Raw genomic sequence first — 17671 nt, forward strand, 5'->3', positions numbered from 1 at the left:
GGTATGCGCCACTATACCTAGTTGAGAAGATAAGGCTTTAGATATCTATTACGTGTACTGAGGTAAATCCTTACAGAGTAAGCAGCCCTTGGCTGTTAGTGTGGTTTTATTCATCCCTTCACCTAGCAAGCCATCATTGGGACTTCATACCTGCCTAGTGCTGCTGGAGATGCTGAGGACACAACAGTGACCACAGACGCTCGTGAGGAGACATTCTCTGAGGCACGATGTGATGTTTTGTATAGGCTTGGCCCAGGGAGTGCCACAACTAGAAGGTGTGGCCCTGTTGGAGTAGGTGTGTCACTGTGAGTATTCTTCTAGCAGCCTGCAGATGAAGATTTATAACTCTCAGCTCCTCCTGCGCCATGCCTGCCTGGACGCTGCCATGCTCCCGCCTTGGTGATAACGGACTAAACCTCTGCAACTGTAAGCCAGCCCCAACTGAATGTTGTCCTTATAATAGTTGCCTTGGTCATGGTGTCTGTTCATGGCAATAAAACCCTACTAAGATATATGGTATCATGGTGTCTGACTTTGCCTTTAGCCTTTTGGGACCCAATTCTACAGCCCTGCTGTGTGGTGGGACCAGTGAACACCACATACACAGAGCCCATTTGTATTTCCTTCTGACTGTAACGTTTGCATCATAGCCCTTTGCCATTAGTAGGTAAATGTCAGTTTGTGTCTCATGATCTTCCTCCCCAACCCGTTCCAGGGCCTCCTTTGTCCTGTTCCCCCAAGCAGCTTTCTGTGCCTCCAAACGATGGTTTGTGTGGTTAGGTGAAGAATGCCTTCAAAACTCATCCGTCTTCCTCACACCATTGTTCACTAATGCTGGACAAATATTTATATCCTACAACTCCTTTTAACTGTGTCTGAACATAGTCTAAGTTAGAAGTCATAGTACGTCACGGTGAAGAAAGTGACATTGTGTGACAATAATCCTGCAGTAAGGACTCCAGTATCTTTCTCCCGATTCGCTCTGGGCCCAGAATAAATCCTACATATTTGCCTCAACCCCTCAGAGCTTCCCTCCCCAATGCAAATGATTAACTTTTGTTATAAGCATGTTTTGTCCAGCCTTTAGGCTTTGTGCTGGGCTGAGCAGGCAAAAAAAAAAAAAAAAAAAAAAAAAAAAAAAAGGCTGTCCTTACCCGTTGCTTCCGCTGCTTGCTAAAATACCAGATAATGAGGAGAGAACTTGTTTTATATCAGAACTGACAAACATGGCAACCTTGTCGCAAAAAAGCAAATGCAAATGAGGCCTCTTCCCTGGCTTGGGATAAGAATGAGCCTCACGCTTGTCTGACCCCGTTACCCATGGTCAGATGCACTCCATTTGGTTTCCATAGCATCCAGACAGCCTGAGTACCTAATGTCTACCTGTCTCGCCAACACATCAGCTTTCCGGGAGGGAGAGCAGGAGTTCATTTCGCATCAGGGAGAAATCCCTGCTCTCTCTAGTCCAGTGTGAACACTGGACGCCCCTGAGCTATTTTTGGCGGTAACAGCAGGTTGTGAATTTTTGTTGTTGTTCTAAGTTTATTTCACGAGCTTCGTTTCTTTTTCTTAAAGGGGGTCTTTTAAGAGCCTTTCATACTGAGGAATACGAAGAAGATTATGCTTAGGCAGGGGGATTACTAGCTTGCTGCAGGTGAAGGATGCCCAGACTCACTAATGCACCAATGAGAGAGCGAGCGAGCTCTCTTGACGATTAGTGATTTGGGCAATGTAACTTTTGACCCAGATTTGATTAAGCTTCCATCCAGACTTCCTCTTCCAGGCGATTATCTTTTAGCACACATTTGGTCCACCCCCACCCCCACCCCCACCCCCAACCCATTAGGAAAATTAAAGCATTTAATTATAGTGATGGCTTTTACTGGTGCAGACAACTTACGTTCCCAGATTCTTTCCAAATGTAAGCACACTTGTTCCATCAAGCAAACTGTCTGTTACTTAACACAAACGGGTGTGGGATTGTAGGGAGATCGCATTATATGCAGATACATTGTAGAATATTAAGCCTGTGTTACCGGGCGGTGGGGGGTGGGGGTGGGGATTCTCATCAATCAAGCCAGGGAAACAAATCAAATAGGAAAACTGGCTAAATATGAAATTTCTCCTAAGTGAACTTGGCTGTTAAAGAAACAGGTCTCATTTCTGAGTTTGAGGCCAGCTTGGTTTACAGAGTAAGTTCCAGGATATCCAGGGCTACACAGAGAGACCCTGTCTCAAAAAAATCAAAAAAAGAAAGAAAAAAGAAAGAAACAGGTTTCCTCAGATTCTTTCCTTATAGAAAAAGATCAGACATATTTCTTTTTCTTTTTAGATTTATTTTATGTATGTGAGTACACATTGCTGCTGTCTTCAAACACACCAGAAGAGGGCATCAGATCCCGTTACAGATGGTTGTGAGCTACCATGTGGTTGCTGAAAATTGAACTCAGGACCTTTGGAAGAGCAGTCAGTGCTCTTAACCACTGAGCCATCTCTCCAGCTCCCCCTATTTTTTTTTAATTAATCATTTTATTAGTTTACATTTCAAATGATATCCCTTTTCCTTGTTATCCCTACACCAACCCCCATCCCATCCCCCCTCACTCCTTTCCCGTTTGCCTCTATGAGGGTGCTCCTCCAACCATTCACCCACTCCCACCTCACCCCTTTAGCATCCCCTATGCTGGGGCGTCAAGCCTCCCTCCCCTCCCATTGATGTCAGATAAGGCCATCCTCTGCTACACATGTATCTGGAATTCTGGCTCCTTCCATGGATACTCTTTGTTGGTGGTTTAGTCCCTGGGAGCTCTGGATGGTCCCGTTGGTCCTTCCTATGGGATTCAATCTTCTTCAGCTCCTTCAGTCCTTCCCCTAGCTCTTCCATTGTGGTCCCCAGGCTCAGTCTGATGGTTGGCTGTGAGTATCTGCATTTGTATTGGTCAGGTGCTGGTAGAACCTCTCAGAGAACAGGCATACCAGGCTCCTGTAAGAAGTACTTCTTGGCATCAGCAATAGTGTGGTGATTTGTTGTCTGCAGATGAGATGGATCCCTAGGTGGGGAGGGCTCTGGATGGCCTTGCCTTCAGTCTCTGTTCTTTTTTTTTTTTTTTTTTTTTTTGTCCCTGTCTTTCCTTTGGACAGAAATATTTCTGGGCTTAAAATTTTGAGATAAGTGGGTAGCCCCATCCCTCAACTGGGGGCCATGCCTATCTACTGAAGGTGGTCTCTACAGGTTGTATCTCCCCTCTGTTGGGTATTTCGGCTAAAGTCATGGCCATTGGCTCCTGGAAGCCTCTTGTGTCCCTGGAGTCTGGGATTTTCTAGTGGCTATCCCAGTTCCCCATACTCCTCTGCTACATGTATTGGAAGGGACAGAAGTACAGAAGGTCAGACACATTTCTTAATGCATAAGCTACTTAATGCTGTACAGTATGTGAGCTGATTGAGTTTAAACCATGTATGGTAAACTCCTGGAGGTTTTACTTTCTTCCACTTAGAAGGTGTAAGTATACCTAGCAAAGAATAGAAACTGAGAAGGACTCTGAGTCTGAGCTATGGTATTTTACCTTTCTTCTCCTGGTCAAATATGTCGGCAGACGATAGTGATGGTCTTCTTTTAAGGAAAGCCTCAGAGTTTTGGAACATGTGCACACACATCTGTACGCACAGGATGAGATATGTAAGTGCCTAATGGATTCCTTATAAATGATGCTAGGTGCGGTGGCACACGCCTTTAATACTAGCACCCAGAGGGCAGAGCCAGGCAGATCTCTGGCAGAGTTCAAAGCCAGCCTGGTCTACATACGGAGAGCTCTTGTCCAGTCAGGACTACATAGTGATATACTGTTTGAAAAACAATTATGTTAGATCTACAAGTGTGTGTATGTGTGTCCTTTGTCATTACAGTGTATCTCCAGGTAATGTGTAAAAAGATCTCAACGCCAGAGTCATGCAGAGCCTAAGGAAAGCAAATTGTTTAGTGAGCTGACAAATCAAAACCAGTTAGGTATGTGTGTATTCATTTTATTTTGGGATATCGCCACTCTTGAAGACACCATCACCCCTTAGGTGGGTAGTGGGTGGATTCTTTTAAAATGCTTGTGAATTATTTTAAAATGCTCTTTTAAAAAAAATTCTTTAATGATTTCACACATGTGTGGCTGTGGGATTATTTATTCACTCATGGGCAGCTACTCCAATGGCTTTACTACTCAAGAAAATATCTCTGTTTCACAGAGCAGCCACATACTACCAAGAACAGCTCAACTATGGGTGGGGCATCTGGTATCCCAATTCCTAATCCAGGTTGGAATATGACTGTTCAGTCTTGTGTAGGGCTTGTGCTGGTAACCATGGTGACCACCGAGTCTGAGTACAATGGCCATGCCCTGTCCAGAAGACAGGCTGTCCCATCATTCAGCTCTTACACCCTCTGTCCCCTCCTACACTGTGTCCCCTGAATGTTAGCAGAGAGCAGAAGAGAGGCCTCTTCTAGAGCTGAGCACTCCAGACTCACTTATTCTTAACCTTTTTGCCAGATATAAGTTGTCTGCACTAAAACTGCTTCCTGTGGCAGAAAGAAGTTTCTTTATGGAGGCTGAGAGTTGCACTAATCTGTGGTTATAAACAGACATTTAGAGGACAGTCATCACACACACGTAGCACAGCAGAGGTAATCGAGTCTTTCCTATAAGCGGTGGCCTCCTCAGCCAGGGCTTCTGACCAGCTTCAGAGTCCCAGGGGTGTCCCGCGCTGTCTTCTCGCCGGCAAGAACACGCACAGGACACCAGGATTCTTCTGCAGCAAGCTTTATTGCTTCATTAGGAGGAAGACCCTGAACCCCGGAAAATGGTGCTGCTTATATACACCTTGGAGTGGCGTGTCGGCACCTGATTTGTTGCTTGCCCATCACCTCATTGCTACGCCCCGGGATGGGCAGTGACTTGGCACGAATTCACTCTTGCACCTGCGCACACTACTTGTTTAGTTAGGCACAGCGGAAGCCGGCGCCATCTTGTAATGGCGATTGCTCACGGCTCTCCACACAGGGGTAAATTCCTTCCCATGGAACGAGCCTCAATCCAATCAGAAAGCAGCTGGTTACCCCCATAACAGGACACGATTGTTATCAACAGGCACATCTCTGTAAGTCAATGTTAGAACATACAGGGTCCCCAGTTGGGTAAGATCTGGCTGCTGTCTCCACTCCAGTGGCCTCTGCAATGTTTGCCTTGCCCTTCCTTGGCTTTTGAAGGAAAAGTGCAACTATCTGATGGAGCTCTTACACCCACTCCCACCTCTGTTTCTCAAAAATTTTCCGTGTCCTCCTGCCTCTGTGCTCTTAAGACCAAATGGTTCCTATGACAATGCAAGGGTAAGGACGATCAAATGAGACCTGCCTTGTAGGGCAGGTTCAACTCAGTTCCTCTAAGAACCGAGTTCCTATCAGAGCACCCCCTCCAACCCTCCCCCAGGCTGGGTGTTTGTGTGAGACAGTCTCCCTGTGAAGCTCTCACTGGCTTGAGAACTTACCACAGAGATCAGATCTGCTTTGAACTCACAGACATCTACCTGTCTCTGCAGCCACCTCCCAGGAGATTAAAGGCATGGCCACCACACCCAGCTACCTTGGGTTTCTGGATGGCTAGGGGCATATCTCTCTCTCTCTCTCTCCCTTCCTCCCTTCCTCCCTTCCTCCCTTCCCTTCCTTCCTCCCTTCCCTTCCCTTCCCTTCCCTTCCCTTTCCTTCCTTCCTTCCTTCCTTCCTTCCTTCCTTCCTTCCTTCCTTCCTTCCTTTCTTTTTGCAATTTTTATTGATTAATTTACTTTATATTCCAACTACAGCTTCCCCCTCCCCTCCCAGTCCCTTCCTCTCAGTTCCCCTCACCCCTTATGTCCCCTCCTTTTCTCCTCAGAAAAGGGGGAAATGCCTCCCTTGGATATCAAGTTACAGTAAAACTAGGCTCATCTCCAATTGAGGAGAGACAAGGCAGCCCAGCTAGAGGAAAGGAATCCAAAGGCAGGCAACAGAGTTGGAGACATCCCCTGCTCTTGCTGTTCGGGGTCCCACATGAAGACCAAGCTGCACGTCTGTCACATATATGTAGGGGGCCTAGGCCTGTCTTACGCATGCTCTCTGGTTGGTGGTTAAGTCTCTGTGGGCCCCTATGGGCCCAGGTTAGCTGATTCTGTAGGTTTTCTTGTGTCCTTGACCTCTCTGGCTCCTTCAATATCCCCCCCAACTGTTTGGCTGTGGCTCTGTCTGGATCTGTTTCTTGTATAGAGACATTCTTATATCACAGGATGAATAACGACAACCTCTGTTGGAAGTGGCTTACCTAACAGCCGTTCTCACTGATACAAGCCTTTACTCGTGAGCTGTTGGCTGCTTCCTCTCTGCCTTACAGAGCCAGGGTTGCAGCCTGACCCAGGACTTGGGGTTTTCAAGGAGACAGAAGGGGACCTCCTCACCTTCAGAGTTCACTTGCAATAAGCTTAAACAACACATGACTGCAAATCAATATAATGTATATTATACGCTCACACTTTATTGGTGTAATTACCATTTCCATTAGGTTTTTGAGCATAATTGTGAGGGTGCTATCCAGTCTGCTGCTAAGAGCTGACATTTAGACAATACATAGTTTCTAATGTCTGCTTTATGCTTTGTTTGACTCATACTTCCTTGTTTCTTTCTTTGTACACCCCCCATCTTTTTTCTGAAACATTGTAGCTCAGACTAGTGTCAAACTCATGAGCCTCTTCCCTCTACCTCCCAAATGCTTGGATTGCTGGCACGTGCCTCTGTGCCAAGTGTTGTCTCCCACATTTTGTTGAAGACTGGACATGGACATTTTCTGATGACATTATAGTAACTGCTGAGTCCAGTGCCCCATCCCCAGACCTGCGACTCTCTCATTTACTTAGGGACTTGGCTGAAGTGTTTGACTCAACACTACCTTGCCCTGTGACACCTCTCCCATCGCTCTGCAGACAGTCACAAGTGACCACAGTCATTTTAGTGAGACCTTCATATTTATTTATCCCGAATTTCTATTACACTGTTGGTATTACACCCAGTTGATAATTTCCACTAAATATCCACTAATTATGTTAGCTGGCTGCTTTGTTTTCATTATACTAGGGTATAGATTGCTCAATTAAATTCCAGCCCCCTTACAGAGCCATTTTTGTGCTAGCTTTTGAGGTGTGGTCTAACCTCAGAAGACCTTTCCCTTAGCTTTTGTTTTTATTCTCTGTGGAATTTGCTGGTTACAAGGTTACAGCTACTTCTTGGTCACTTCCTACTCAAGTTAGTATTCTTAATAGATTCATCTTCACGCCTGAGGCTCCCTTGTTCTCTTCTAAGTAAATTGTTTCTGAGGCAGTGTAGCCATCTCTAGGGCTGTCTGATTCCACTCTGGACAGGATCTTTTCAGTCACTGCTCCAGAGGTGACAAAGGAACCCCGGGCCAGTTCTCTCAGTGAACACCTCCCACCACACCACACTCGCACCCCACGCCCACCCACGTGCTCTACTTTTGAGGTAGAGATGAGCAGAGACAGTGTTTCTGAGCTTGCCTCTCCTAACGTGGAACATCCACCTGATTGGTTGACCGGGCTGGGTGATGCTAAGTCCCTGATGTTCTCAGCCTGCTATGCTTGTCGAAGTTCTTTCTGAGTACTGGGAAGGAAGAAGACGACAGGGCAAGAAAGGCCTCTTGAGAAGTCACCTGTTTCTTAACCTCTGTGTCAAAGGCCAGCTGATTGCCTGGTTTCACCTGGGCACCACCATCTCCCTCAAGGGCTGGGGTGTGAGAGCAGTGTAAGGCTGTTTTGTGTCCATAGCCACTGTGAGTGAAGTCTGTGCTGCTGACATTGGGAAAGGGGCTGGCTCATGTGCCTTGGGGGTCCCCCTACGCTTATAACAATGTAGTGCATTTATTTTAGTAAATGTTTGTTAATCTGCTGAATCGCTTTAGACAAATTTCAGAGACTTTAAGTAGTTTCTTTAATATTTTTTTTCTGATTGTGTTTGTTTTCCTGATAATAGGTCTGTGGGGCTCTTAAATTGTGTAAGTGAATTTGTCTATTTTTTTATGTTCAGTTTTAAACACTGTAATACAGTTGAATGATATTATTTACCTTACAAAATTGAAACCAAATTAAGAGTAGTAAATATTTGTAAATTGGCAAAAGAAACGTCTAGTATTTTATAATATTAGAGGTTGCATTAAAATTTAATTTTAATAGTGCACTTACCTATGGAAAATGGCATTATTTAAAAACTTTAGCATGTCAAGCCTGTTATATGTCATAGCTTAAAAACAAAACAAAACTGTAGGTTCATAGCAAGGAACTTACACAACATAACATTTGGAAGACCTTTGCTAAGTGATAGCATTCTGAAAGAAGAGGGCTTCAAACCCAAAGAAGACCAAAGGGCCAAGAAGCTGGAGTGGGTGGGTTGGGGAGCAGGGCAGGGGGAGGGTATAGGGGGCTTTGGGGATAACATTTGAAATGTAAATGAAGAAAATATCTAATAACAATGACTTAAAATAAAAATAAAAATGAGCTGCCAAAAAAAAAAAAAAAAAAAAAAAAAGAAAGAAAGAAAGAAAAGAAAAAAAATCAGACTGAGATTCTTATTTCCCGATGAACTTCAAGAGCTGCCACAGACCCTCGGGGCCAGGCTCTGACTAGTGGAGCTTTGGCATCTCAGTCTCCCAGGCACCAGATCCAGGAAGTATTCTCAGTCTTGTTTTACAGAAGAGAAAACGGACCCAGCTCAGGTTAACGATGTAAGGCAACAGCCCTGGGAGCACAAGAGGTACCTGAGGTTAGCTACTATGCCAACTATCTCTGTGTTGTCCACTGTTTGGAAGAGTAATTAACATACACGAAGGTGTGTGTCCCACTTAGTAGGGAGTGGCTTGAGCATTATACAAACCTGGGCCACGGTAAACATGAGTAATTTTTTTTTCCTCAGAAGGGACATAGTGCTGTGGTTGCATAGATGATAGGTAAGGTAAACTCTAAAATTTGCGAATACGCGAAGTTTACTTCCTATTAAGAGGTTATCTTAAAGCTACTTAATTTTGACTACTTAATAATCTTTGAAACCATCTATTTGGTCTGCTGGCTACATAGAGTCACGCACTTTTACTTTTATTAACATTTACACCAATATAGAGCAAGTTGGATGCAATGCAATCTTTATGTTTCTGTATAAAGACCTCTCTGTGCTGCGTTCTTTGGGCACTAAGGATACATTAGTACAGTTTTCCAGGCTACAAGCTAATGCCCGCAAACACCACATTATTACTGTTCTGTGTCTTTAGGAACATACATAGTATTTACGCCCCTTTAAAGTCCCTTCATCCCTTGACCTTTGAACGTTACAAACTCTTTAAAACGTAGTTTCAGTTTATAAAGACCAAATTCCAAGACATAACTTTTATGTGGAAAAACTCACCTCAGATCAAAATATTACAGCATAGTTTAAAAAAAAAAAAACAACCCTCAAAGAATAGGAACATATACTATGATGGTCAGGGCCATTGATTCTTAATGGAGCTGTAAGCATTTGAAACACAAACTGGTCCTAAGAGCCTTGTGGGAATGGATTTATGAGTTAATATATCTCTTAATGTCTAAAATGGACAATCAAGATGTTAAAAAAAAAAAAGAATCCAAGCGAGCAGTCATCCGTCTGCTGGTATCCTTGGGTTTGTTGCAGGAAGGTTTACATATGTTGATGATTGATATTTGGCTTACCGCTCACCAAACAAAATGATGGGTGCATAGGAAGTCTCGAGTCCATAGTCCGTCTCCTACCCTCCTCTCCCTCTACCATCCATTTTAATCTTGGATCCCTCATCAACAAATTGGGAACAGGAAAATATGCTTTTCGGGGTTGGTGTGAAGATAAATATGATTTTCAGGGTTGGTGTGAGCTTGGGAGTTTCTAGATTTTTTTCCCTGTTCCATAGGTGCTGAAAAAAGAGTGTGTGTACCTCTTCAAATGATCTTTAACTGTGAGAATTTGTGTGTGGAGTAGAGCAGAGAACAGAGATGGCAAAGGAGCCCATGATGAAAATAATGAGAGGCTGGGTAGGTTACATGCTAAATGCTACCATAAAAACAAATATTCCTGGGTAGGAATGCTCTACTCCCCTGGCCCAGCCCTGAGCTATTAGGCTATCCTGCTCAGTCTACTAGCTTCTTGACTCTGTTGGCTCCAGGGAGCCCCGAGGCTTAGCTCCCTTGGTTTGTCCTACACAGACCATGTCTGAAAGCTAGTCCTCTGAGTAGGGTCAGTTCTTTCAGATACAATGGCATGCCGATGGGACCTGAGACAGCTCGGTGCCTTAGAAGGGCATATCTATATGTAGGATTCTAGTCAAGGCCTGCGTGTTTATTCTGAAGGGCTGCAAACACCTCACAAATCCACCTTTGTCAGGTGGATTGTGTTGCTAAAGACTGCTCTAGGGGAAGCTATGGTGAGGTCACTAGTGCTGCTTTGACGTGTCTTCACTGCTGCCAACAAGTCCTGTGGAGCGTCATGTGAGGTAGCCCCACCTAGCAGCATGCTCCAAGCCTCTGCCGTGCGTAGCAAAGGCTCATAAGATCATCTCAAAGTTCCTAGAAAACGAGGATCCGTGAAGCCTTCCAGGGCACTTGCTTTATTTATAGCTGTCATTCCCAGGCACGGTGGCAAACTGCACTTTTTTGCGCTATGTCACACTTGTGCCCTTTTGTCTAGCACTCTAGTCTCTCTCAGGCCCTTCAGCTTTGTGTGCCACTGCCATTTCTTCTGAATTGAGGGAAAAGAAACATTGCGTGCAGTAGTTCCACAACACCTGTAAAGTCTTGCCAACGCGACTATCTAAACATGAGCTATATGGGCAGGCACGCTAGCATGGGTGAGGGCAAGCTCACGAGGTCTTGAGCCGATACGGAGAGCCACAGGCAGCTAAGGAATGCGGAGAGTAGGAGGAAGGGTCTTCCCAAGGGAAGAGCACACCAGTTGGTTATCCAGGACCAAATACCCGAAATCATACTGATAAGCAACATTATATGAACCGAACAGGTTGTATTTATGTATTTGGGAAATATATGTATATGAGTATATATGAATATATGTATAATCATATACATTTATACATACATCTGTAGTATGTATATATGGCTACATATATGTATATATACATATATAGTCATATACATATATGAATGTGTATATGTGTGACCATATAACATGTATATGACCATATATGTATATGACCATATAACAACAGTTTATGGAAAAGGCTATGCATTCTTTAGGAAAGTAAAGAGGGGTAAATGGTAGGTTGGGGGTGAGGGAAGGGGAGAAAATGATGTAATTATATTATAATCTCAAAAAAATAAGATAAGGAATTAAGAAAGCAAAGGTCTTTACCTACTGTAGCTAGAACGAGGTGTTTATCAGGAGCTACGCCCTCTCTTATGGTTTGTATGATTTGACAGCTGGACTCTTTGTCAGAAGAAACTTCCTTAAAGAAGAAAAAACAAGAGCCAAAGACTTCACCTGTGGAGCCAACACAGATAGCCCCTCAGCAAATGCCGGATGACGAGGCACTGTGTCACCTTAACCAGGCTGTGTGCTAATACACACTGCACACACGGCAGACCCAGCCTGTCTCTCTAGACACTGCTCAGCAGTCTACAGTGACTGTCCCACAGGAATACAAGACAGCAGTGTGTGTGTGTGTGTGTGTGTGTGTGTGTGTGTGTGTTCTAGCAAGCTTAAACTTTCATCTATAAGGTCAAAAGTTTTTTTTTTTTAATAATTGAAAATATATTTTAATTAGAAATATCTTTTTTAAAAATATTTTTTATTACATATTTTCCTCGATTACATTTCCAATGCTATCCCAAAAGTCCCCCATACCCTTCCTCCCACCCCACTCCTCTACCCACCCATTCCCACTTTTTGGCCCTGGCGTTCCCCTAAGGTCAAAAGTTTTTAGCTTCATTTTAAACAGAATGATCAGAACTTAATTCAGATTGGTTACTGTGACCAAAATGCCCAGTGATAAGAGTCAACTGGACACCACAAGTGTGTGTCTATTAAAAGGACAGCTATGTTGATTCTTTCTCTGTTTGTTTTTGTTTTCTTTGAGATAGGGTTTTTCCACGTAGCCCTGGCTGGCCCGGAGCTTGCTGTGTAGACCAGGCTGCCCGCCAACTCACAGAGATCCACCAGCCAGGTGTCCCTAATGCCCCCCAGATTTCCAGATCCATGAAGTGTTTATAACATTCTGAAAATGTAAGCTCCATGGTTATTCATGAGAATTTCAAAATGCCAATGTGTCTGGTAGCCAAAAACAGGAGGGAGTTTCAAGTCCCATAAAACTTGCCAAGTCTCCGGTATTACAAGAGTCTTAGAAAGCAATCATATTCTCTCCTGTGTGGAGTGCTGTCACGGTGAGCCATCATACCATCCGCCTTTGACTGGAAACTGCTGTCCCTAGACTAAAGGGTCCCTAGGCTCTAGGGACAAGAGATAGCTGAAGGCCAGAGATGCTGACTTAATATGGAAGCAGTTTCTAGTTCTCCTTGCAGCTGGTCTAGAACATTCCATGAACTGGGGACTCTCTGAATCTATTTGAACTCTCCCGCTCCCCATTCTTCACTTTACAGTGTAACCCTGAGAAAAGTCAAGACCAGTATCACTAAGGAAGGGAGCTACGGTTTTCATTTAGAAATGACCGAAGAACTGTCTCATTGCCTGGATGTGACCATCTGATCTCATGCCAATTTTCTTGTTGAGCTTTCTGCTGCTTCAAGCTATGTGAAACATACCCCAAAATCTTGGTGGGTCTCTTGTTCCTTTCCTGCTTCCAATAATCAGACTGGGAGGGAGTGATGTCCTGGACCCTGCTGTCATGCCCCAGGTGACATTCCTGGGCTCTCAGCAGGGACTGGCTGCTGGCCTTAATTGTCTTTATTTCTAACTCTGGTGGTAACCAACAGTTTAGCTTTGCTTTGACAACTCCTACAGCCAACACTGTTGTCCTGGCCCCACACGTCATTCCTATTTACCCTAAATAAGGAAAAACAAAAGCTATTCTCGGCAGAGTGCAGTGCCCGCGGCTGGGGTTATTTACAGTGTGACCATGGCACTTGGCCCTTTTCACTGTGGCTGCCAGGTGATTTTTTTTTTTTTTTTTTTTTATTCTTCTGAAAACTGTAACAGACGTGCAGCCATCCACAAAGCCTCTCTACACAGCCTTGAGACATCAGGATGCATAAGAAAGGTTTTAAGGACGTTTGAAAACCACTGTCTAGACCTCAACAGAAAAGGGGCTTCTGGTACAAAGGAAGAGCCCTCCTGAGATGGGTCTTCGCTTTCCTGTTTGAATGGCTCCTTTGTATCACTCGGGGTTATTTTTCTGTAATTTCAGAACCACTTGAACTGAAAACTGCATAGTAAAATCGAGAGTTCTGGTTTTAAAGGCTTCTCTCTATGCTGTATTTGTGCTGCTTGCTACGCCAGGAGAGCTTCTTCAGAGAGAATAGGAATCTGAGAATCTGAGCAGTTCTTGCTGTGTTAAGGCATTGCCAGCTGTCAATGCGGGGAGAGCTGGTGTAAGCAGTCGGGGACTCTGTGGGGAGGAGGATCAAGAAAGATAGCCTGTAGTCTGGCCTCCAGAAGGAGAGATGTATTGGGTGCTCGCAGCTGGATTCCCAAGGCTGATGCTGCTACTTGCCCTGTTACCTCGGTAAGCTCACACTTTATGTCCTCAACTCCGAAAGCTTCCAGCAGAGAGGAAAGAAAAAAGATACTATGTTGCAGCTTTCAAATCCTTCTCTCTTCTGAGTCTGGCTTACCATTTGTCTGATAGATATGTACTAGAATAAGGTGAATTGTCTAGCTGCATTCTGCTTGCCTCTCTCTGTGTGTGTGTGACATGTTGGGATGTGACATGTCTGGATGTGACCTGTCTGGGTGTGAGGCCAAACCCAGAGAAATGCAGACTAATCACTGATATATGTTGTCGTCAACAACAAACACTGAGTGCTCTTGGGATTGGAGATCGCGGGCTTACTGTCTGTGACATTGCCAGCTTCCTGCCACAGACCTCCTGATTTCTGTTGATGGCAGTTGATAATTGGTAGTCATAGTCTGTGGTTGGAGCCACAGGGTTTGAGTCTAGCACCTGGGCTGGGCCCCTGCTGATAGAATAGAAAAAGACATAAGAACTCCCTCCACCTCTCTCTCACCCCTTTCTCTCTCTCTCTCTCTCTCTCTCTCTCTCTCTCTCTCTCTCTCTCTCTCTCTCACACACACACACACACACACACCAGCTATAACTACAGCTCTCAGCTGCCTGGAGAGGAGATTGGCTGATTTTGAAGGATGGTTTGACTGGGTGGGCTGTGCCACAGTTGGAGTCCCCCTTGCAAAGGACTTGATTATGTCCATCGAGCAGCTGAACAACAGCACACTGAAGGAGGTTCAATTTAAAGACCTGTTCTTTAAAAAAGGTACATTTGCAAAGGGTAGCTGTGGGTGATGAAGGGTCCTTGGGGCTTGCTGTGTGTGTGTGTGTGTGTGTGTGTGTGTGTGTGTGTGTTTTCCCTTGGAGTTTGGTCTGAGCAGAGCTGAGCAGAGCAGTTAAGTCCTTCACAGGACTCTCTCTCTCTCTCTCTCTCTCTCTCTCTCTCTCTCTCTCTCTCAAACCTGGCAATAGTGATGTGTCTCATGAAATTGAGAGGTGGACGCAGGAGGATCAGAAGTTCAAGGTTTTGCTCAGGTACATAGTGAGTTAAGGGCCAGCCTGGGATACAGAAGACCCTGCCTCAAAAAAAAAAAAAAAAAAGAAGTTTCTTTTGCCTCAGAGAGAGTCTGTTGGCTCTGTCAGGTGGGAATCACAAGGGAGCTTTTTCTATCTTCTTTGGTTTACAATTAGCTTGTTGCTCTCGGGGGATGGAGACATATAAATATATAACACATGTGTGTGTGTGTGTGTTAAATGCCCTAAGAAATCTCCCTCTTTGACTGACAGTGGTTTTCCCCCCCCCTGAGTTGCTGAAATTAACATGTGGAAGAAAAGAAAAAAATGTAATTCTTTTAATGAGATTGGATTGTTGACTAGTTTGTTGAGTTATCAAGGTAATAGATAATGGGAAACAGAAATGGACTCCAAGAATAGTGGGGAGCTAGAGAGTGAAAGGCGGACAGACTGCCAGTGAGTGAGCACTTAGGAGCCACACTTGAAACCGTGACTGTGACAGTTCCGTGTGCAGCCGTATTTCTTCTGACACCTTCCTAATTAATAATGTGGAGGTGAGGCGAGGGTGGATTTTAAATGACTCGTACAAGGGGGGATTATGATTCTAGGCACCTTCAGTTCCCATTTATAGCAAGTCAAGGGACGGATTATTTTTTAAAGGTTTCTAATGCTTATATTCTTACTCCTCTGCTGTGTTGTTTGGTTTTTGTTTTTAAAGGAAAATCTGTCACCCATCTTTGATTGCAGCGTGGGTATTTTTTTTTTCCTAAAGAGATCAGGAGAATCTGGGTTATGACGTACGTAGAGAAACGTGGCTGTACTGGATAGGGGCTTCAGCCTCTGGTGCTACCTTGGCTGGACAGACATACAGACTCTGTATTCTGGGAATCCCTTACTCTAGTCCCTGCCTTCTGCCCCCAGCCTACCTGAGTCATGAGAGGTTCCTGGTCGGGCTGAAGGTGTCCTCTTGTTATCTTCTCCACTGATGGAGCATAGGATGCCACTTCCAGTCTTACTATGCAAAAACTGCCTTGTATGCAAATAGGGATATAGTAGGAATATATAGCAGATGCCTTAAAGCAACCATGAGCCTCCAATCTGTGCTGGGTACTTGGTGCAAAATATGAAAAATCTTTGACAAAATTTTCGCATCATTAAAGTCATTGGTGAGTGTTTGCTAGAAGATGGTTCCGTGCGAGGCAGTGTACAAACAAATTGGGAACCGGAAGTCCGTTCTTTGGACCTGATCACCTTGTAATGTAATACATAGCAACTTCACATCCGTCAGCTATGCACGGACAAGATATATAGCCCAGGGCTTAGTCTATGAGAGAAGGTCAGAAGACAAACCTTAAAAAGGAGTGTGGGAACAGAATGTCATCCACACATACAGGAAGCAACTTAAAGGTCAGGCGCCTATTCTCACCAGGTCAGAGAAGAAATTATAATGGAAGACACAGTCAGCAGTTGCAAAAACTTGGCTATCTTTGTATATCTATTTTTAATTTCTCCCTTTTGTGGTTCTCATTTAAAAAAAATAAATTGGAGTAACCGACTGGCCCCAGAGGAAAATGAAAATTTAAAAACTGTGATCTAATCATGAGCTACAGCCCTTATTGCTTTGCTGCCTGAACTTTTAGCTGTGAAGTCATTTTTTTTTTTTTTTGTCATAGAGGCTGAATCTCGCCCCTCAACTGTGGTGTTGAATGAGTGTGAACTCTAATTCAACCATTAAAATTGCCAAGAGCATTTTTATCCTAATAGTTCATGAGCTCAGGGCAATTATAGGCTAAGTAGATTCCAATTCCTGCCCCATCCACCTTCCTGCTACCACTGCTGTTTGGTTCTAGGGTTTTGGAAAGAATTTACAGGCTATAGGAGCATCCAGACATCTACAGGTGTCTTAGGACCATAAATAAAGAGCCGTCCGCCCCCATGGCTGTCATCTTATCTCGACACCTGTTTCTGCTGAGCAGGACAGACACAGGAAGGAAATGAAGACACAAGTTCATTATGCAGAAACCAAACAAGACCAGTTCGAAGGCAGAAGGCTGGTCTTTGTGTCTCCAGCAGTGGCAGAGAATTGGGAGGGTTTGCTGGGAAGGGAGTTCCCTGGGGGGAGGGGGGATTCTGTGACAGGCTGGTGGGCTTCTCCCAGTCTCTGAGTTCCCAGATTGAGCAGGAAGGGGAGTGAACTGGAGAGGCTGCTGTTGGTAAGGATGGGAGTCAATCACTCAGAGATCCATGAGGAGTGGCTGGTCCTGGCAGTGGCATGAGTGGTTTGCATGGCCGCTTTCCCATAGCAGCAGTGGCTGCTAAGACGTCTGTTTTGCTGGTGGAAGGAAGGGCTCACCACAGAGCCCACGCTGTGTTCTTCCATTGTAGGATGTCTGTGAGGGAATATATCACACATCTGGAACTTAGAACTAATTAAGCATTTAGAAGCCTTGGCTTCAGCCGGCGAGGATGTATTCATGGAAGAAAGGCTGAATGGGAGACGGTGCTAGCCATCCCACAAATAGAAGTGAGTGTTATATTAGGAACCCAAGGGTTGTACAAACACATCTCCCCAGAGTTCATTAAAAATAGTCCAGACATTCACGCCTCTAGTATGATTCAGTCCAGGGCCCCATTGGACCAAGGAACAGACCAGCCTACTCCACACAGACCTGTTCCTGCAGTCCCCAGCACTGTACAGTTTAGAATTTCTTGGAGATGTTGCTATACAGATAGAGATGCCGTCATCACTGTCGTCATTGGCACTGTTTTTACGATAATAAACCGAAGCACCGTAATCCCTTCCTGTAAGCTTCGAGTTTATTATTAAATTTCTGGTGTTTGGGTGGCAATGACTCACGCCCCACACCTTGAACTACCGTCCCGGAAAA

The 17671-nt window shown here is 44.6% G+C and overlaps 1 protein-coding gene across 15 annotated transcripts in view; it reads left to right on the plus strand.

Annotated features, from left to right (window-relative positions):
• Positions 1-17671, plus strand: part of Ldlrad4 (low density lipoprotein receptor class A domain containing 4) — a 322460-nt gene that overhangs the window by 271428 nt on the left and 33361 nt on the right. The window contains exon 1 of one of the 15 annotated variants that reach the window (XM_029472281.2): positions 13505-13769. The exons of 13 other annotated variants lie outside the window; for them this stretch is intronic. Coding sequence is in view for 1 of the 2 variants with exons in the window: in XM_029472279.2 (XP_029328139.1) it covers positions 14466-14535 (70 nt within the window). In the remaining variant the exon portion in view is untranslated. Of the gene's footprint in view, positions 1-13504; positions 13770-14394; positions 14536-17671 lie in introns of those variants that run through there. One more of the 15 variants, XM_029472279.2, reaches the window with a different exon arrangement.

Source organism: Mus caroli, unplaced genomic scaffold (genome assembly GCF_978045245.1).
Source record: "Mus caroli unplaced genomic scaffold, Mus_caroli_1 scaffold_19, whole genome shotgun sequence".
NCBI lineage: Eukaryota > Metazoa > Chordata > Mammalia > Rodentia > Muridae > Mus > Mus caroli.